This window comes from Oncorhynchus tshawytscha, linkage group LG31 (assembly GCF_018296145.1).
Source record: "Oncorhynchus tshawytscha isolate Ot180627B linkage group LG31, Otsh_v2.0, whole genome shotgun sequence".
NCBI lineage: Eukaryota > Metazoa > Chordata > Actinopteri > Salmoniformes > Salmonidae > Oncorhynchus > Oncorhynchus tshawytscha.
In genome coordinates, this window is record NC_056459.1 from 31,524,540 (window position 1) to 31,542,045 (window position 17,506).

General features: G+C 46.0%; 1 protein-coding gene across 1 annotated transcript; it reads left to right on the forward strand.

Moving 5' to 3' along the window:
* Positions 1-92: 92 nt before the first annotated feature.
* LOC112236737 (transmembrane protein 200A-like) lies at positions 93-16,646 on the forward strand. The gene is made up of 2 exons (XM_042310374.1): positions 93-513; positions 14,208-16,646. Exon 2 carries the CDS (start codon positions 14,240-14,242, stop codon positions 15,587-15,589), a length of 1,350 nt encoding a protein of 449 aa, XP_042166308.1. The 5' UTR covers positions 93-513; positions 14,208-14,239; the 3' UTR covers positions 15,590-16,646.
* Positions 16,647-17,506: the final 860 nt, after the last annotated feature.

A 17,506-nucleotide genomic window follows, 5' to 3' on the forward strand; every position in this document is an offset into this window, starting at 1 on the left:
CAAAATGAATTGCCCCCGCGGATAATAAAGACTACTCTACTCTAAAGCATAAAGAATGATCCAAAATGCACGCGTATGCATTAAGCAACAGCAGCCTACTCAAATGCTCAATTTCTACGGAGGAGCAGTGCGCATCGCACCAGGGTTCGTGAAGGAAAGGAGGCGCCAAGGAAAAGTAGCAGTGGGAATTCGGTCCGTTTTGTGAGGGGGCGGTCGCATGTAGCGTAAATTTTGGTCTAAGGCTTTTGAAAATGCCTATTTCCCTGCAGTAACAAACGACAACGATATAGGCTATAGAAACTTACTGAATAAGAGACGGAGCACATATTAGACTGCGAGCAACAGAACCACGCACATCCTTGATCCTTCCGTTTTGGATTTAAACTACAGGCAAATTAAATTGCTTGACGGATATCACAATATTTTAAAGCTATATGAGGGAACAAACCAAACGATACTGTATCGACATGTGTCGGGGGACAATGAATACAACCGAAGAATACGGCATCAAAGGCAAGTAGGCTATAACTTTCCCCGGTAACCTTCAAAAGTAGCCTAGGCTATCACCCAGCCGGTAGATGAAGTATGATTATTACAACGAGAGCGGCAACTTCAGACAATTGACGTTGAAACGTTGTAGCAGCCTTTTCTGAGTGGTCTGAAGAGAGAAAAATTGTATTTGCTGAAGTTCAAGACAAATCAATCACGGTCTGGTTTCCCCTCTCCTATGCCTATTTCAACTGTGGGTTATTTTGGAGATTGTATATTTAGAGGAAATCAAGATTACATTTTCCCGCGGAAACCTTAATCAGTTAATTGATACAGGCAATGTATCAACAGTCAGCACCGAAGGAATTGCAACACCGCTCCATAGTTTCCCCCCCTTCTGCAGCTTGCTATGCCGCGACCGACATAAAACCGTTATTTGCCGGGGGGGCGGGAAACGTTTGTAACGTTTTCCCAATATGGGTATGATATTATACAGGGTAATTGGTCGAATACCATGCAGTTAATTTGGAGTGCGTGTAATACCATTTTGCACGAAATATGTGTAGGCTAAGTTATTGATAGGATAAGCAATGCAGGTAAAATATAATAACGGAAAAATATTGCAAGCATGACGCATGCATTTACTCCTACATAGTATGTGGACCTCTCTTGCATAGCCAAGGATCTTGGTAATCATCAAAATAATTGTTTTCCCAGCGTCGTGCACGTCTAGGAACAGGATTGAGAAAAAGAAAATTGCCTCAAGGGTATGTCGATTTCCATGGGGAAATAAAACATTGACGTAAAACCATTAAAACGCTGGAACTGTCACATGACTTGAATTTTGAGAGTAGACTGTCAAATTCAGATTGCCCATGCAAAGGTTCCTTCTCTCCCTGCTGTAAGTGGCTGTCTTGGGACCGAAGGCACTTAGCTAATTATATAGCCTAATATATCTCATATAGAATTCAAACGCATAGATTGATCTTATTCCAATGTTATGTAGTACTGCTTGTGACTTGATGCCAGTGTTTGGCCATACTCCACATTCCTGACTGGCTAATGGAAGGTGAGGTCTGGTTTGCCTCATTAAAAATACCATATCAGTGGCCATATGAGCGAGGGAATGATCTTGCCCCAGGAAGCCAGGCAACTAGAGAGAATGATCTTGCCCCAGGAAGCCAGGCAACTAGATGGAATGTTCTTGCCCCAGGAAGCCAGACAAATAGATGGAATGTTCTTGCCCCAGGAAGCCAGGCAACTAGATGGAATGATCTTGCCCTAGGAAGCCAGGCAACTAGATGGAATGTTCTTGCCCCAGGAAGCCAGGCAACTAGATGGAATGTTCTTGCCCTAGGAAGCCAGACAACTAGATGGAATGTTCTTGCCCCAGGAAGCCAGACAACTATTCTTAGAACTATTTAGGAGCAGTACCTGCTGTAATGCTCTCATTTGGACTATAGCTAATGTAATTCAGTATCAGCAGCTTTTAACTATCCAGATCACCCAGATGGGATTCAAACCTACAACCCTCTGGTTAGGATACAGTCTGGTATCCAACCCCTGACGCTGGTCATAGTAGACTCCTTGGTCCTGTACACAGTCAGGTTGTCCAACTGATGTACAACACATTTGACACAATCATTTTTCTGCACATATATGATTAGGCCCAACACAAGCATTGGGGAAACAATGGTTGTGTAGACATTTTTGTGCCCACAAAGGGTGTTTCTCAATATGCATACTACTGTGAGCCACACTCTTATGCTGCTAGTGCATTCTCTGAAGACGTTCTCTTGAGTATGTTTTTGTGAGGACGAGAGTGTGGAGAATGCATTAAACATTACATTTGAGAAGCACTCGCATTCCCCTCTACTGCCTTACCTCACACTCTCCCTACTGTATTACCTCACACTCTCCCTACTGTATTACCTCACACTCTCCCTACTGTATTACCTCACACTCTCCCTACTGTATTACCTCACACTCTCCCTACTGTATTACCTCACGCTGCTCCTCCCCCTACTGTATTACCTCACGCTGCTCCTCCCCCTACTGTATTAGCTCACGCTGCTCCTCCCCTACTGTATTACCTCACGCTGCTCCTCCCCTACTCTATTACCCCCACTCCCCTACTATATTACCTCACGCTGCTCCTCCCCTACTTTGTTAGCTCACGCTGCTCCTCCCCCTACTGTATTACCTCAAGCTGCCCCTCCCCCTACTGTATTACCTCACGCTGCTCCTCCCCTACTGTATTACCTCAAGCTGCCCCTCCCCTACTGTATTACCTCACGCTGCTCCTCCCCTACTGTATTACCTCACGCTGCTCCTCCCCTACTCTATTACCCCCACTCCCCTACTATATTACCTCACGCTGCTCCTCCCCTACTTTATTACCTCACGCTGCTCCTCCCCTACTGTATTACCTCACGCTGCTCCTCCCCTACTGTATTACCTCACGCTGCTCCTCCCCCTACTGTATTACCTCAAGCTGCTCCTCCCCTACTGTATTACCTCACGCTGCTCCTCCCCTACTGTATTACCTCACGCTGCTCCTCCCCTACTCTATTACCCCCACCCCTACTATATTACCTCACGCTGCTCCTCCCCTACTTTATTACCTCACGCTGCTCCTCCCCTACTGTATTACCTCACGCTGCTCCTCCCCTACTGTATTACCTCACGCTGCTCCTCCCCTACTGTATTACCTCAAGCTGCTCCTCCCCTACTGTATTACCTCCCACTCCCCTACTATATTACCTCACGCTGCTCCTCCCCTCCTGTATTACCTCACGCTGCTCCTCCCCTACTGTATTAGCTCACGCTGCTCCTCCCCTACTGTATTACCTCACGCTGCTCCTCCCCTACTGTATTAGCTCACGCTGCTCCTCCCCTACTGTATTACCTCACGCTGCTCCTCCCCTACTGTATTACCTCACGCTGCTCCTCCCCTACTGTATTACCTCACGCTGCTCCTCCCCTACTGTATTACCTCACGCTGCCCCTCCCCTACTGTATTACCTCACGCTGCTCCTCCCCCTACTGTATTACCTCACGTTACTCCTCCCCTACTGTATTACCTCACGTTACTCCTCCCCTACTGTATTACCTCACGCTGCTCCTCCCCTACTGTATTACCTCACGCTGCTCCTCCCCTACTGTATTACCTCACGCTGCTCCTCCCCTACTGTATTACCTCAAGCTGCTCCTCCCCCTACTGTATCACCTCACGCTGCTCCTCCCCTACTGTATTACTTCACGCTGCTCCTCCCCCTACTCTATTACCCCCACTCCCCCTACTATATTACCTCACGCTGCTCCTCCCCTACTTTATTACCTCACGCTGCTCCTCCCCTACTGTATTACCTCACGCTGCACCTCCCTACTGTATTACCTCACGCTGCTCCTCCCCCTACTGTATTACCTCACGCTACACCTCCCCTACTGTATTACCTCACGCTGCTCCTCCCCTACTGTATTACCGCCCACTCCCCCTACTATATTACCTCACGCTGCACCTCCCCTACTGTATTACCTCACGCTACTCCTCCCCCTACTGTATTACCTCACGCTGCACCTCCCCTACTGTATTACCTCACGCTGCTCCTCCCCCTACTGTATTACCTCACGCTACTCCTCCCCCTACTGTATTACCTCACGCTACTCCTCCCCTACTGTATTACCTCACGCTGCTCCTCCCCTACTGTATTACCTCACGCTACTCCTCCCCTACTGTATTACCTCACGCTACTCCTCCCCTACTTTATTACCTCACGCTGCTCCTCCCCTACTGTATTACCTCACGCTACTCCTCCCCTACTGTATTACCTCACGCTGCTCCTCCCCTACTGTATTACCTCACGCTACTCCTCCCCCTACTGTATTACCTCACGCTGCTCCTCCCCTACTGTATTACCTCACTCTGCACCTCCCCTACTGTATTACCTCAAGCTGCTCCTCCCCTACTGTATTACCTCACGCTACTCCTCCCCCTACTGTATTACCTCCCACTCCCCCTACTGTATTACCTCACGCTGCTCCTCCCCCTACTCTATTACCCCCCCTCCCCCTACTGTATTACCTCCCACTCACGCTACTCCTCCCCTACTGTATTACCTCCCACTCTCCCTACTGTATTACCTCCCACTCTCCCTACTGTATTACCTCCCACTCTCCCTACTGTATTACCTCCCACTCTCCCTACTGTATTACCTCCCACTCTCCCTACTGCATTACCTCCCACTCCCCCTACTGTATTACCTCCCTCTCTCCCTACTGTATTACCTCCCACTCTCCCTACTGTATTACCTCCCACTGTATTACCTCTCCCTACTGTATTACCTCCCACTCTCCCTACTGTATTACCTCCCACTCTCCCTACTGTATTACCTCCCACTCTCCCTACTGTATTACCTCCCACTCTCCCTACTGTATTACCTCCCACTCTCCCTACTGTATTACCTCCCACTCTCCCTACTGTATTACCTCCCCTCCCCCTACTGTATTACCTCCCACTCTCCCTACTGTATTACCTCCCACTCCCCTACTGTATTACCTCCCACCACTCTCCCTACTGTATTACCTCCCACTCTCCCTACTGTATTACCTCCCACTCCCCTACTGTATTACCTCCCACTCTCCCTACTGTATTACCTCCACTCTCCCTACTGTATTACCTCCCACTCCCCCTACTGTATTACCTCCCACTCCCCTACTGTATTACCTCCCACTCTCCCTACTGTATTACCTCCCACTCTCCCTACTGTATTACCTCCCACTCTCCCTACTGTATTACCTCCCACTCTCCCTACTGTATTACCTCCCACTCTCCCTACTGTATTACCTCCCACTCTCCCTACTGTATTACCTCCCACTCTCCCTACTGTATTACCTCCCACTCCCCTACTGTATTACCTCCCCTCTCCCTACTGTATTACCCACTCCCCCCACTCTCCCTACTGTATTACCTCCCACTCCCCTACTGTATTACCTCCCACTCTCCCTACTGTATTACCTCACACTCTCCCTACTGTATTACCTCACACTCTCCCTACTGTATTACCTCCACCCCCCTACTGTATTACCTCCCACTGCCCCCTACTGTATTACCTCCCACTCTCCCTACTGTATTACCTCCCACTCTCCCTACTGTATTACCGCCCACTCCCCTACTGTATTACCTCCCACCCCCCTACTGTATTACCTCACGCTGCACCTCCCCCTACTGTATTACCTCACGCTGCACCTCCCCATTCACTGAACCTTCTTCCACAATAGAGACGAAACAAGATATACACCAAACAAATGTTTTAATTAATGATAACCAGCTAGCTATATGTGAATCAAAATAATCTAGGTAGCCAGCTAGTTAAACAGTCAAAAATGTTTCGTAACACAAAAATGTTTAGTAACACTAATGTTTCGTGGGTAGCTAGCTACCAATTATTCATGGTTAGCTAGCTAGCCAGTTAGCCCTATTGAATTACTATGGATTTACACATTCACTGAACCTTCTTCCAGACAGGACAATGGCAATAGAGATAAAACAAAATATACACAAAGAAAACATTTGACTTCATAACTATCAGCCAGCTATATGTGAATCGTAATAATGTAGCTAACGAGGAGACCTAAAACTAAAGGGTAGATGTCAATTCTTCGTGTCTATCTGGCTAGCTAACAGTAGTAGTTAGCCCTATTGACTTACTATGGCCTTGTGCACACTACAGTGGGTCTATAGTGAAGGCAGGTTAACATGCCAAAATTAACACAGCATGTATTTATTAACGTATCGAGATTTAAAAAAATATATTGTAGTCCGGCAACATATGAAATGTGAATAGACAACATTTACTTCTGAAGTCAGAGTGTATTTTCTCTCGTTGCAGCTCAAATAATGGCCGTCATTGATTTCAAGAAATTTAGCTGCAATTTTATTTTTTCACAAGGTTTCGTCATATTTCTGTGCCAACTTTCTGTTGAAGCGGTCATAGATGCATGTTTCAAAATATGTACGAACACAGACTTCGCATTCGAGAAGAGCACGGTAGGATGCATTTTTATAAACACCCATTGTTTGTGTTTTATCACAAAAGCAACAGTTGTATCACAACCATTGTGTCAAATGTGTTGTACAGCCTGAGTGTATATGGGCCTTAGTGGATCATTAAAACTTGAATCTGATCATCATCATCTTTCTAACTGATCTGAATCACTCTCCTTGCGTCCCAAATGGCTCCCTATTCTCTTTACAGTGCACTACTTTTGACCAGAGCATAGGGATTAGGGTGCCATTCAGGACGCTGTTGTTGTCTAAACCAGCCCTGCATCTCCATTGAGGTCAAATAAGCCAAACAAAATCAGGACGGGATCCAAAGCAGTGTTGTAAATTACTTGCCACAGAGTAGAGAGAACCGTCACTCTGAGACTCCTGCCAGAGTACAGTTTGTTATTTCAGACCAGTTGAATTGGCCACATCTAGTCGTTCCTCTTCTGGGGGACGTTTTGTTAGTTTTTCTCTTCTCAATGTTGTTCAAACCCAGTGAATACATCAGAGGGCATGGTGTGTGGTCAGGGGCATGGTGTGTGGCCAGGGGCATGGTGGCCAAGGGCATGGTGTGTGGCCAGGGGCATGGTGTGTGGCCAGGGGCATGGTGTGTGGCCAGGGGCATGGTGTGTGGCCAGGGGCATGGTGGCCAGGGGCATGGTGTGTGGCCAGGGGCATGGTGTGTGGCCAGGGGCATGGTGTGTGGCCAGGCGTTCAAATGTTTAGTTGAATAATGATGAAAACATTTACATTCCAGAATCCACTCCCGAGCATTCGACTCCCGAGCATTCCACTCCCGAGCATTCCACTCCTGAACATTCCACTCCCGAGCATTCCACTCCCGAACATTCCACTCCCGAGCATTCGACTCCCGAGCATTCCACTCCCGAGCATTCCACTCCCGAACATTCCACTCCCGAGCATTCCACTCCCGAGCATTCCACTCCCGAGCATTCCACTCCCGAGCATTCCACTCCCGAGCATTCGACCAGCATTCCACTCCCGAGCATTCCACTCCTGAACATTCCACTCCCGAGCATTCCACTCCCGAGCATTCCACTCCCGAGCATTCCACTCCCGAGCATTCCACTCCCGAGCATTCCACTCCCGAGCATTCCACTCCCGAACATTCCACTCCCGAGCATTCGACTCCCAAGCATTCGAGTCCCGAGCATTCGACTCCCGAGCATTCGACTCCCGAGCATTCGGCTCCCGAGCATTCGAGTCCCGAGCATTCCACTCCCGAACATTCCACTCCCGAGCATTCCACTCCCGAGCATTCCACTCCCGAGCATTCCACTCCCGAGCATTCCACTCCCGAACATTCCACTCCCGAGCATTCCACTCCCGAACATTCCACTCCCGAGCATTCCACTTCTGAGCATTCCACTGTGCTTGACTCTCTCTTAAAATCAGTGATGACAGGCTGGGGGTTACGTAGTTCAGACAATGAGACACTTTAAAAGCAGTGCATAAGTCACCTTCATTTAGAGTATAAAGAAAACAACCACCAGTGATGCTCTCTGAGCAAAAATACAACCATGAACTCTGAGTTTCTGGGGGAAAAAACCCTATTGACATTTGATCAGATAGCTTTATAGCCCTGTACTGTTTCCCTTTCACATGTATAGTTGAAGTCGGAAGTTTACATACACTTAGGTTGGAGTCATTAAAACTCGTTTTTCAACCACTCCACAAATTTCTTGTTAACAAACAATAGTTTTAGCAAGTCGGTTTGTGCATGACAGTAATTTTTCCAGAAATTGTTTACAGACAGATTATTTCATTGTATCACAATTCCAGTGGGTCAGAAGTTTACGTACACTAAGTTGACTGTGCCTTTTAAACAGCTTGGAAATTTCCAGAAAATGATGTCATAGCTTTAGAAGCTTCTGATAGGCTAATTGACATCATTTGAGTCAATTGGAGGTATACCTGTGGATATATTGCAAGACCTACCTTGAAACTCAGTGCCTCTTTGCTTGACAATCATGGGAAAATCCCCCCCAAAATCTGCCAAAAGATTGTAGACCACCACAAGTCTGGTTCTTCCTTCGGAGCAATTTCCAAATGTCTGAAGGTACCACGTTAGTCTGTACAAACAATAGTACGCAAGTATAAACACCATGGGACCACGCAGCCGTCATACCGCTCAGGAAGGAGACGTGTTCTGTCTCCTAGAGATGAACATACTTTGGTGCAAAAAGTGCAAATCAATCCCAGAACAACAGCAAAGGACCTTGTGAAGATGCTGGTGGAAACCGGTACAAAAGTATCTATATCCACAGTAAAACGAGTCCTATATTGACATAACCTGAAAGGCCGCTCAGCAAGGAAGAAGCCACTGCTCCAAAACCGCCATAAAAAAGCAAGACTACGGTTTGCAACTGCACATGGGGACAAAGATCGTACTTTTTGGAGAAATGTCCTCAGGTCTGATGAAACAAAAATAGAATTGTTTGGCCATAATGACCATCGTTATGTTTGGAGGAAAAAGGGGGAGTCTTGCAAGCCAAAGAACATCATCCCAAATGTGAAGCACGGGGATGCAGCATCATGTGGTGGGGGTGCTTTGCTGCAGGAGGGACTGGTGCACTTCACAAAATAGATGCTTCATGAGGAAGGACAATTCTGGATTTATTGAAACAACATCTCAAGACATCAGTCAGGAAGTTAAAGCTTGGTCGCAAATGGGTCTTCCAAATGGACATTGACCCCAAGCATACTTCCAATTTAAAGGCAACGCCACCAAATACTAATTGAGTGTATGTAAACTTCTGACCCACCGGGAATGTGATGAAAGAAATAAAAGCTGAAATAAATCATTCTCTCTACTATTATTCTGACATTTAACATTCTTAAAATAAAGTGGTGATCCTAACTGACCTAAAACAGGGCATTAAATGTCAGGAATTGTGAAAACTGAGTTTAAATGTATTTGGTTAAGGTGTATTTAAACTTCCGACTTCAACTGTACACATACAGTACCAGTCAAAAGTTTGGACACACCTACTCAAAGGTTTTTCTTTATTTTTTATTATTTTCTACATTGTAGAGTAATATTGAAGCCATCAACCATCAAATAACATATGGAATCATGTGGTAACAAAAAAAGTGTTGAACAAATCAAAATGTATTTTATATTTTAAATTCTTCAAAGAAGCCACCCTTTACCTTGATAACAGCTTTGCACACTCTTGGCATTCTCTCAACCAACTTCAGCTGGAATGCTTTTCCAGCAGTCTTGAAGGAGTTCCCACATATGCTGAGCACTTGTTGGCTGCTTTTCCTTCACTCTGCAGTCCAACTCATTCCAAACCGTCTCAATTGGGTTGAGGTCGGGAGATTGTGGAGGCCAGGTCATCTGATGCAGCACTCCATCACTCACCTTCTTGGTCAAATAGCCCTTACACAGCTTGGAGGTGTGTTGGGTCATTTGTCCTGTTGAAAAACAAATGATAGTCTCACTAAGATCAAACCATATGGGATGGCGCATCATTGCAGAATGTTTCTTCTTATTGGTTTTCTTTAGTAGTGGTTTCTTTGCAGCAATTCGACCATGAAGGCCTGATTTATGCAGTCTCCTCTGAACAGTTGAGGTTGAGATGTGTATGTTACTCGAACTCTGTGAAGCATTTATTTGGTCTGCAATCTGAGGAGCAGTTAACTCTAATGAACTTATCCTCTGCAGCAGAGGAAGCTCTTCCTTTCCTGTGGCGGTCCTCACGAGAGCCAGTTTCATCATAGCGATTGATGGTTTTTGCGAAGTTGTATACAACAGCCAATTCCGGGACATAGACATGTCTTATATGGGCAGAAAACTTAAATTCGTGTTAATCTAACCGCAGTTTCACATTTACAGTAGCTATTACAACAAAAAAATACCATGCTATTGTTTGAGGATAGTGCACTACAACAAAACACATCACGGCAGCTGGTTTGATGCATTCACCTCTGAAGGTAAATAATGTACTTACATTCAGTAATCTTGCTCTGATTTTGTCATCCTGATTTGTCATCCAGCCATCTAGATGTGTGAAGGTTAGTGGCTTTTTTGTAGGGAAGCTAATGATCCATCATGTATGACATTCCTGGTAGTGTGTAAACTTACATTTTTTATTACCATAGCATTTTTGTATGTTCTGTATAGTTATGTACTTGAAAATGTTTAAATTGACCAATTCGGTACATTTGTGCAAACTCCTGTCAGACTTGATACAAAATGTTGTGTAGTGATGTAATTCTTCACTGGATCAGTCTGAAACTTTGCACACACACTGCTGCCATCTTGTGGACAACATCTAAATTACACCTAAAATCCTATCTCAATGTATGGCCTTTCTCTTGCATTACATAGATGATGAAAAAAAGAGAACGCATGTTTTTTTCTTTGTATTATCTATTACCAGATTTAATGTGTTATATTCTCCTACATTAATTTCACATTTCCACAAACTTCAGTGTTTCCTTTCAAATGTTATCAAGAATATCTATATTCTTGCTTCAGGTCCTGAGCTACTGGCAGTTAGATTTGGGTATGTCATTTTAGGCGAACATTTAAAAAAGGGTCCAATCCTTAAGAAGTTTTAATTAAATTAAAATGAATGATGGACTGTCGTTTCTCTTGCTTATTTGAGCTGTTCTTGCCATAGTAGGGACTTGGTCTTATACCCCCCCCCCCCTAGCTTGTCACAATACAACTGATTGGCTCAAACGCATTAAGAAGGAAAGAAATTCCACAAATTAACTTTGAAGAATCTCAAATATAAAATATATTTGTATTTGTTTAATAGTTTTTTTTGGTTACCACATGATTCCATGTGTTATTTCATAGTTTTTATGTCTTTGTTATTATTCTACAATGTAGAAAATATTACAAATGAAGAAAAACCCTTGAATGAGTTGGTGTGTCCAAACTTTTGACTGGTACTGTACACTATATATACAAAAGTATATGAACACTCCTTCATATGAGTGGATTTGGCTATTTCAGCCACACCCGTTGCTGACTGGTGTATAAAATCGAGCACACAGCCATGCAATCTTCATATAAAAACACTGGCAGTAAACTGGCCTTACTAAAGAGCTCAGTGACTTTCAACCAGGCACCGTCATAGGATGCCACCTTTCCAACAACTCAGTTTGTCAAATTTCAGCCCTGCTAGAGCTGCCCCGGTCAAAGTGCTGTTAATGTGAAGTGGAAACGTCTAAGAGCAACAACGGCTCAGCCGCAAAGTGGTAGGCCACACAAGCTCACATAACAGGACCGCCGAGTGCTGAAGTGCGTCTGTCCTCAGTTGCAACACTCACTACCGAGTTCTAAACTTCCTTTGGAAGCAACGTCAGGCCAATAACTGTTTGTCGGGAGCTTCATGATATGGTTTTCCATGGCCGAGCAGCTGCACACAAGCCTAAGATCACCATGCTCAATACCAAGTATTGGCTGGAGGGATGTAAAGCTTGCTGCCATTGGACTCTGGAGCTGTGGAAACGCGTTCTCTGGAGTGATGAATCACGCTTTACCGTCTGGGTTAGCAAGATGCTAGGAGAACGCTACTTGCCCGAGTGCATAGTGTCAACGGTTTGGTGGAGGAGGAATAATGTCTGGGGCTGTATTTCATGGTTCAGGCTTGGCCCCTTAGTTCCCATGAAGGGAAATCTTAATGCTACAGCATACAATGACGTTCTTATTCTGTGCTTCCAACTTTGTGGCAACAGTTTGGGGAAGGCCCTTTCCTATTTCAGCATGACAATGCCCCTATGCACAAAGCGAGGTCCATACAGAAATGAGTTGTCGAGATCGGTGTGGAAGAACTTGACTGGCCTACAGAGAGCCCTGAACTCAACCCCATCAAACACCTTTGGGATGAATTGGAACGGCAACTGCAAGCAAGGCCTAATCGCTCAACATCAGTGCCCGAACTCACTAATGCTCTTGTGCCTGAATGGAAGCAAGTCAAGCGATGTTCCAACATCAAGTGGAAAGCCTTCCCAGAAGAGTGGAGGCTGTTATAGCAGCAAAGTGGGGGACCAACTCCATATTAATGCCCATGATATTGGAATGAGATGTTCGACGAGCAGATGTCCATATACTTTTCGTCATGTAGTGTATACTGTATGAATAAAGAAGTCCTATGGGAGACCAGTATGGAGCCCATGAAGTTGGGCCGTGTTCCATAATTCATTCTAAACCTTATCTAAAGGCCTTTGATGAACTCAAGCCAAACGAGGAGTCCTGTGGCCGCCATCTGTCTGTCTGTGTATGCATATTTACCAAACAGCGAAGAAGAAGAAGACATGCCTTAGCCTTTAAAGAAAGACCGCTAAATTAAAACCTCACATTCATTTAATTGTCTAAATATGTGATGTTGTGTAGTGAAGAAGATACTACTTCCTGTTTTTCTCTTTTTTGTGTGTCATCTGGAGTGAGTCTTCCTGTTTTTCTCTTTGTCATTTGGAGCGAGACTTCAGGCTACATTTGATTGTGGGAACTCACCCTGTTTATGGTCATGTGGGCTCTCACCCTGTTTATGGTCATGTGGGAACTCACCTTGTTTATGGTCTTGTGGGCTCTCACCCTGTTTATGGTCATGTGGGCTCTCACCCTGTTTATGGTCATGTGGGCTCTCACCCTGTTTATGGTCATGTGGGCTCTCACCCTGTTTATGGTCTTGTGGGCTCTCACCCTGTTTATGGTCACCCTGTTTATGGTCTTGTGGGCTCTCACCCTGTTTATGGTCTTGCTCTCACCCTGTTTATGGTCTTGTGGCTTGTGGGCTCTCACCCTGTTTATGGTCATGTGGTCATGTGGGCTCTCACCCTGTTTATGGTCATGTGGGCTCTCACCCTGTTTATGGTCATGTGGGCTCTCACCCTGTTTATGGTCATGTGGGCTCTCACCCTGTTTATGGTCTTGTGGGCTCTCACCCTGTGTATGGTCATGTGGGCTCTCACCCTGTTTATGGTCATGTGGGCTCTCACCCTGTTTATGGTCTTGTGGGCTCTCACCCTGTTTATGGTCATGTGGGAACTCAAGTAGAACGCCACGTGTGAGTGTTTGTAGCATTTGAATTTAGAAGCTCGCCACCGACATGGTTTGGAACAGTTTGTTAGAGGAGTACGCTATAACTTGAATGGTCTTCTGTGAACATCAGCATTAAAAAAAATGTAAGATTACGAAAATGTGATAAACTGATTTTTCCAAATTTCCAAAGCATGGACTAAAAACATTCACAAAATACCTTTTAGTATCTCTCTCTTAAATTGAAATGTTTTTAACAAAGTATTTCAAAAGGGAAACATTTGGTTGTGTCACGTACCAAAACCCTGAGAACCAGAAGCTATTTTTTTTTTTTTTTTTACAATAGAGCAAAAAAATATTGTCAGTATGAAAGCGAGAACATATTAAATGAATTATAAGAGGCTGAGAGTTCAATGTTTACAGGATAAGGATGTGTTGTCGCATCAGTCAAGTCAAGAAGTTGATTTAAAAAGTGGGCTCACAACCCACTTTAGAAGATTAAAGAAAAGAGGAAAAAAGATAGTGGGGGAAAAGGTAGTGGGGGAAAAGGTAGTGGGGGAAAAGGTGAACAATATCAACAACAGTAGAAAAAAATGGATAGTCCATAATTAATGTGTCTTCCTAACCCTTGAACCCCCCCTTCCACAGTGTTCCGATAGGGCACTGGACCGAGCCGCACCATGAAGACCCAGAAGGCCGGGGACCCCGGGGGCCAGACACCAAGCTCTCCTTCCCCACGCCAACGGATGTCTGGTTTCAGCCTGCGGGGTCGGAAGAAGGAGGGCCTGATCCGCGGCGAGCTGCGCATCCACTCCATGCCAGGAGCCTTCCTGGTGCTAGGGGTCATCGTGGTGGTGGTGGGCACGGCCCTGGCAGTGGCTGGGTACTGGCCCTACCGGACCCAGCGTTCCCAGCTGCTAGGAGTTGGACAACAAGGCTCTGGTTCTGTAGATGGGGCAGGAGGAGTTAGAGGTAGGGGTGTCTCTGAACCCCAGTCATCCGGTTGGAACCTGGGGGCTAAGAGCCTCCTGACCACGGCCAGTCTGATCCACAGTGAACGGATGAAGCTCCTGGGACCAGTCATCATGGGCGTGGGGCTGTTCATACTCATCTGTGCCAACACGGTGCTGTATGAGAACCGCGACAGGGAGACCCAGATGCTGCTGGCCCAAATGCGAAGCGTCATCTGCTCAGTGTCGGCGGCCGTGCCCTCGGCCGATCTCTCAGACATGTCAGCAGCCAACTCCATGGCCAGACACTACCAGTGGGTGAGCAGTCTGCCTGCCACCCACCTTAACATCCTCTATCTGCAGCAGCTGGCCAGCTCAGAGCCCCTGCTGCAGACGACCAGAGACAGCAGAGAGGAGGAGGAGAGGGCAACTGACTGTATGTACCAGCAGGCCACCGTACAGACGGAGGCTCTACACCACCAGGACTCAGCCTCTACCCCTTCCCTCCACTCCTCCCACTCCAACTCATGCAACTCCAGCAAGATGGGCTTCAACACGGGGAGGGACGGTGGTGGTGGTGGGCCAAGGGTAGGGGGCTTCAGCCCGGACCCCCAGCCCGCTCACCTCTTTAAGCTCAACAACTGTCTGGTGTCAGCCAGCTCCCTGTCCACTCTGGGAGTCGACGACTGGGAGAGGTCGGAGGTCACAGCCACGCTGCCCAGGCGCTCCCACAGTCTGAGCTACAGGACTAACCCAGGCCCTCATGGGCCGCAGACTGTAAAATGCCAACAGGAAGGGGCCATACGACCCTGGGGACCTGGGGCAGACCCAGAGGGAGTGCGGAGTGAGCCCAGCTCAGACGTGTATGTGAACATGGTTGGGTGTGGAGGTGTGGAGCCCCCGGAGCTCACCCCCGTAGAGGAGCAGAGGCACCGCAGCTGGCCCCGGTTAGACCTGGGCTGTGCCCGCAGGTACCTGAAGCTGGACAATAAGGAGGACTCGGTGGACAGACTACTAGACCAGTTGGAGCAGCAGTGTTCTCAGTGGGATAACAGTTTCGGCTCAGGGCCTTTCCAGTGAGAGCCAGTAAAGGTCCCGTATCAGGGTCCTCTGTCTGTTTTTTAAAAGCAGCTTATGAAGAAAGATCCTTGTGGATGCTGATATATCCACAACTAGGAGTAGGAGCTTTTTCCATTGGATCATAACACTGTTTTCACTGACTCCTGAAACCGAGAAGGGAGGCCATAACAGAAACCGTCCCAAGTGAAATCCAGTTGATGTATGGAGCGGATTTCCTCTCTCTCGGGAAACACAGTACAGTGTTGAGCGGCTCCCAAATCTGAAGAGACAAACCTTTAGAAACCTTGTTTCTCGGACTTGCCATGGCGTGGATATATAAACACAAGTGTTGGAGGACTGCAGATGAATTGGATCAGCTTGGCAGACATCATTATTTAAGAGGGGAACAATACACATACTGTCAAATATGAGTTTGAAAGATTTGCCAGTCTGTTTACTGGGTGGCAGTTAGGCTTGGCACTTGGTAGTAATGTGGAGGAATCAATTTGTCTTTCATTGCCAAAGCGCTGCTTGTTTTCAGGACACAGCAAGCACATCCGAATGTGGGAGGTAGAACCCCATTCTAATGAGGGACCGTCTACACTTTGCAATCAATTTAAAAACCAAACAACTGTAACCTGGTGAGCGCAAGATGTGCTAATGACAACACCTAGTCAAATAAAATATATGTCCGTAGAAGACCAAAACAGGTGCATGATGATAGAGATGTCATGTGTAATCTACATCTACATAGTTATGCAGAATAATGGTTGTGTATTGGCTGTGTATCAGAACAAGAGAGAGTCAATAATAGGTTGGTTAACACTTTATTTAAATGGTACGTACATAAGGACTTCATAACACATGAATAAACAGTACATAAGCATGTATTAAGTATTATGTATGGCTTATGAATGTGTAATAAATCCCTTATGTAGGTACCCTTCAACTACTATGTTGTCCGTTTACTGTAGTTCTATTGGTTATTACCGAGGTTGTGTACCAAATGACACCCTACTTCCTATATAGCGCACTACTTTAGACCAGAGCCCTATTCCCTATATAGTGCACTACTTTAGACCAGAGCCCTATTCCCTATATAGTGCACTACTTTAGACCAGAGCCCTATTCCCTATATAGTGCACTACTTTAGACCAGAGCCCTATTCCCTATATAGTGCACTACTTTAGACCAGAGCCCTATTCCCTATATAGTGCACTACTTTAGACCAGAGCCCTATTCCCTATATAGTGCACTACTTTAGACCAGAGGCCTATTCCCTATATAGTGCACTACTTTAGACCAGAGCCCTATTCCCTATATAGTGCACTACTTTAGACCAGAGCCCTATTCCCTATATAGTGCACTACTTTAGACCAGAGCCCTATTCCCTATATAGTGCACTACTTTAGACCAGAGCCCTATTCCCTATTTAGTGCACTACTTTAGACCAGAGCCCTATTCCCTATATAGTGCACTACTTTAGACCAGAGCCCTATTCCCTATATAGTGCACTACTTTAGACCAGAGCCCTATTCCCTATATAGTGCACTACTTTAGACCAGAGCCCTATTCCCTATATAGTGCACTACTTTAGACCAGAGCCCTATTCCCTATATAGTGCACTACTTTAGACCAGAGCCCTATTCCCTATATAGTGCACTACTTTAGACCAGAGCCCTATTCCCTATATAGTGCACTACTTTAGACCAGAGCCCTATTCCCTATATAGTGCACTACTTTAGACCAGAGCCCTATTCCCTATATAGTGCACTACTTTAGACCAGAGCCCTATTCCCTATATAGTGCACTACTTTAGACCAGAGCCCTATTCCCTATATAGTGCACTACTTTAGACCAGCACTCATAGGGCTCAAAAGTTGTGTTCTGTATAGGGCAAGGGTTTCCATCCCTGTTCCTGGAGAGATACCGTCCTGT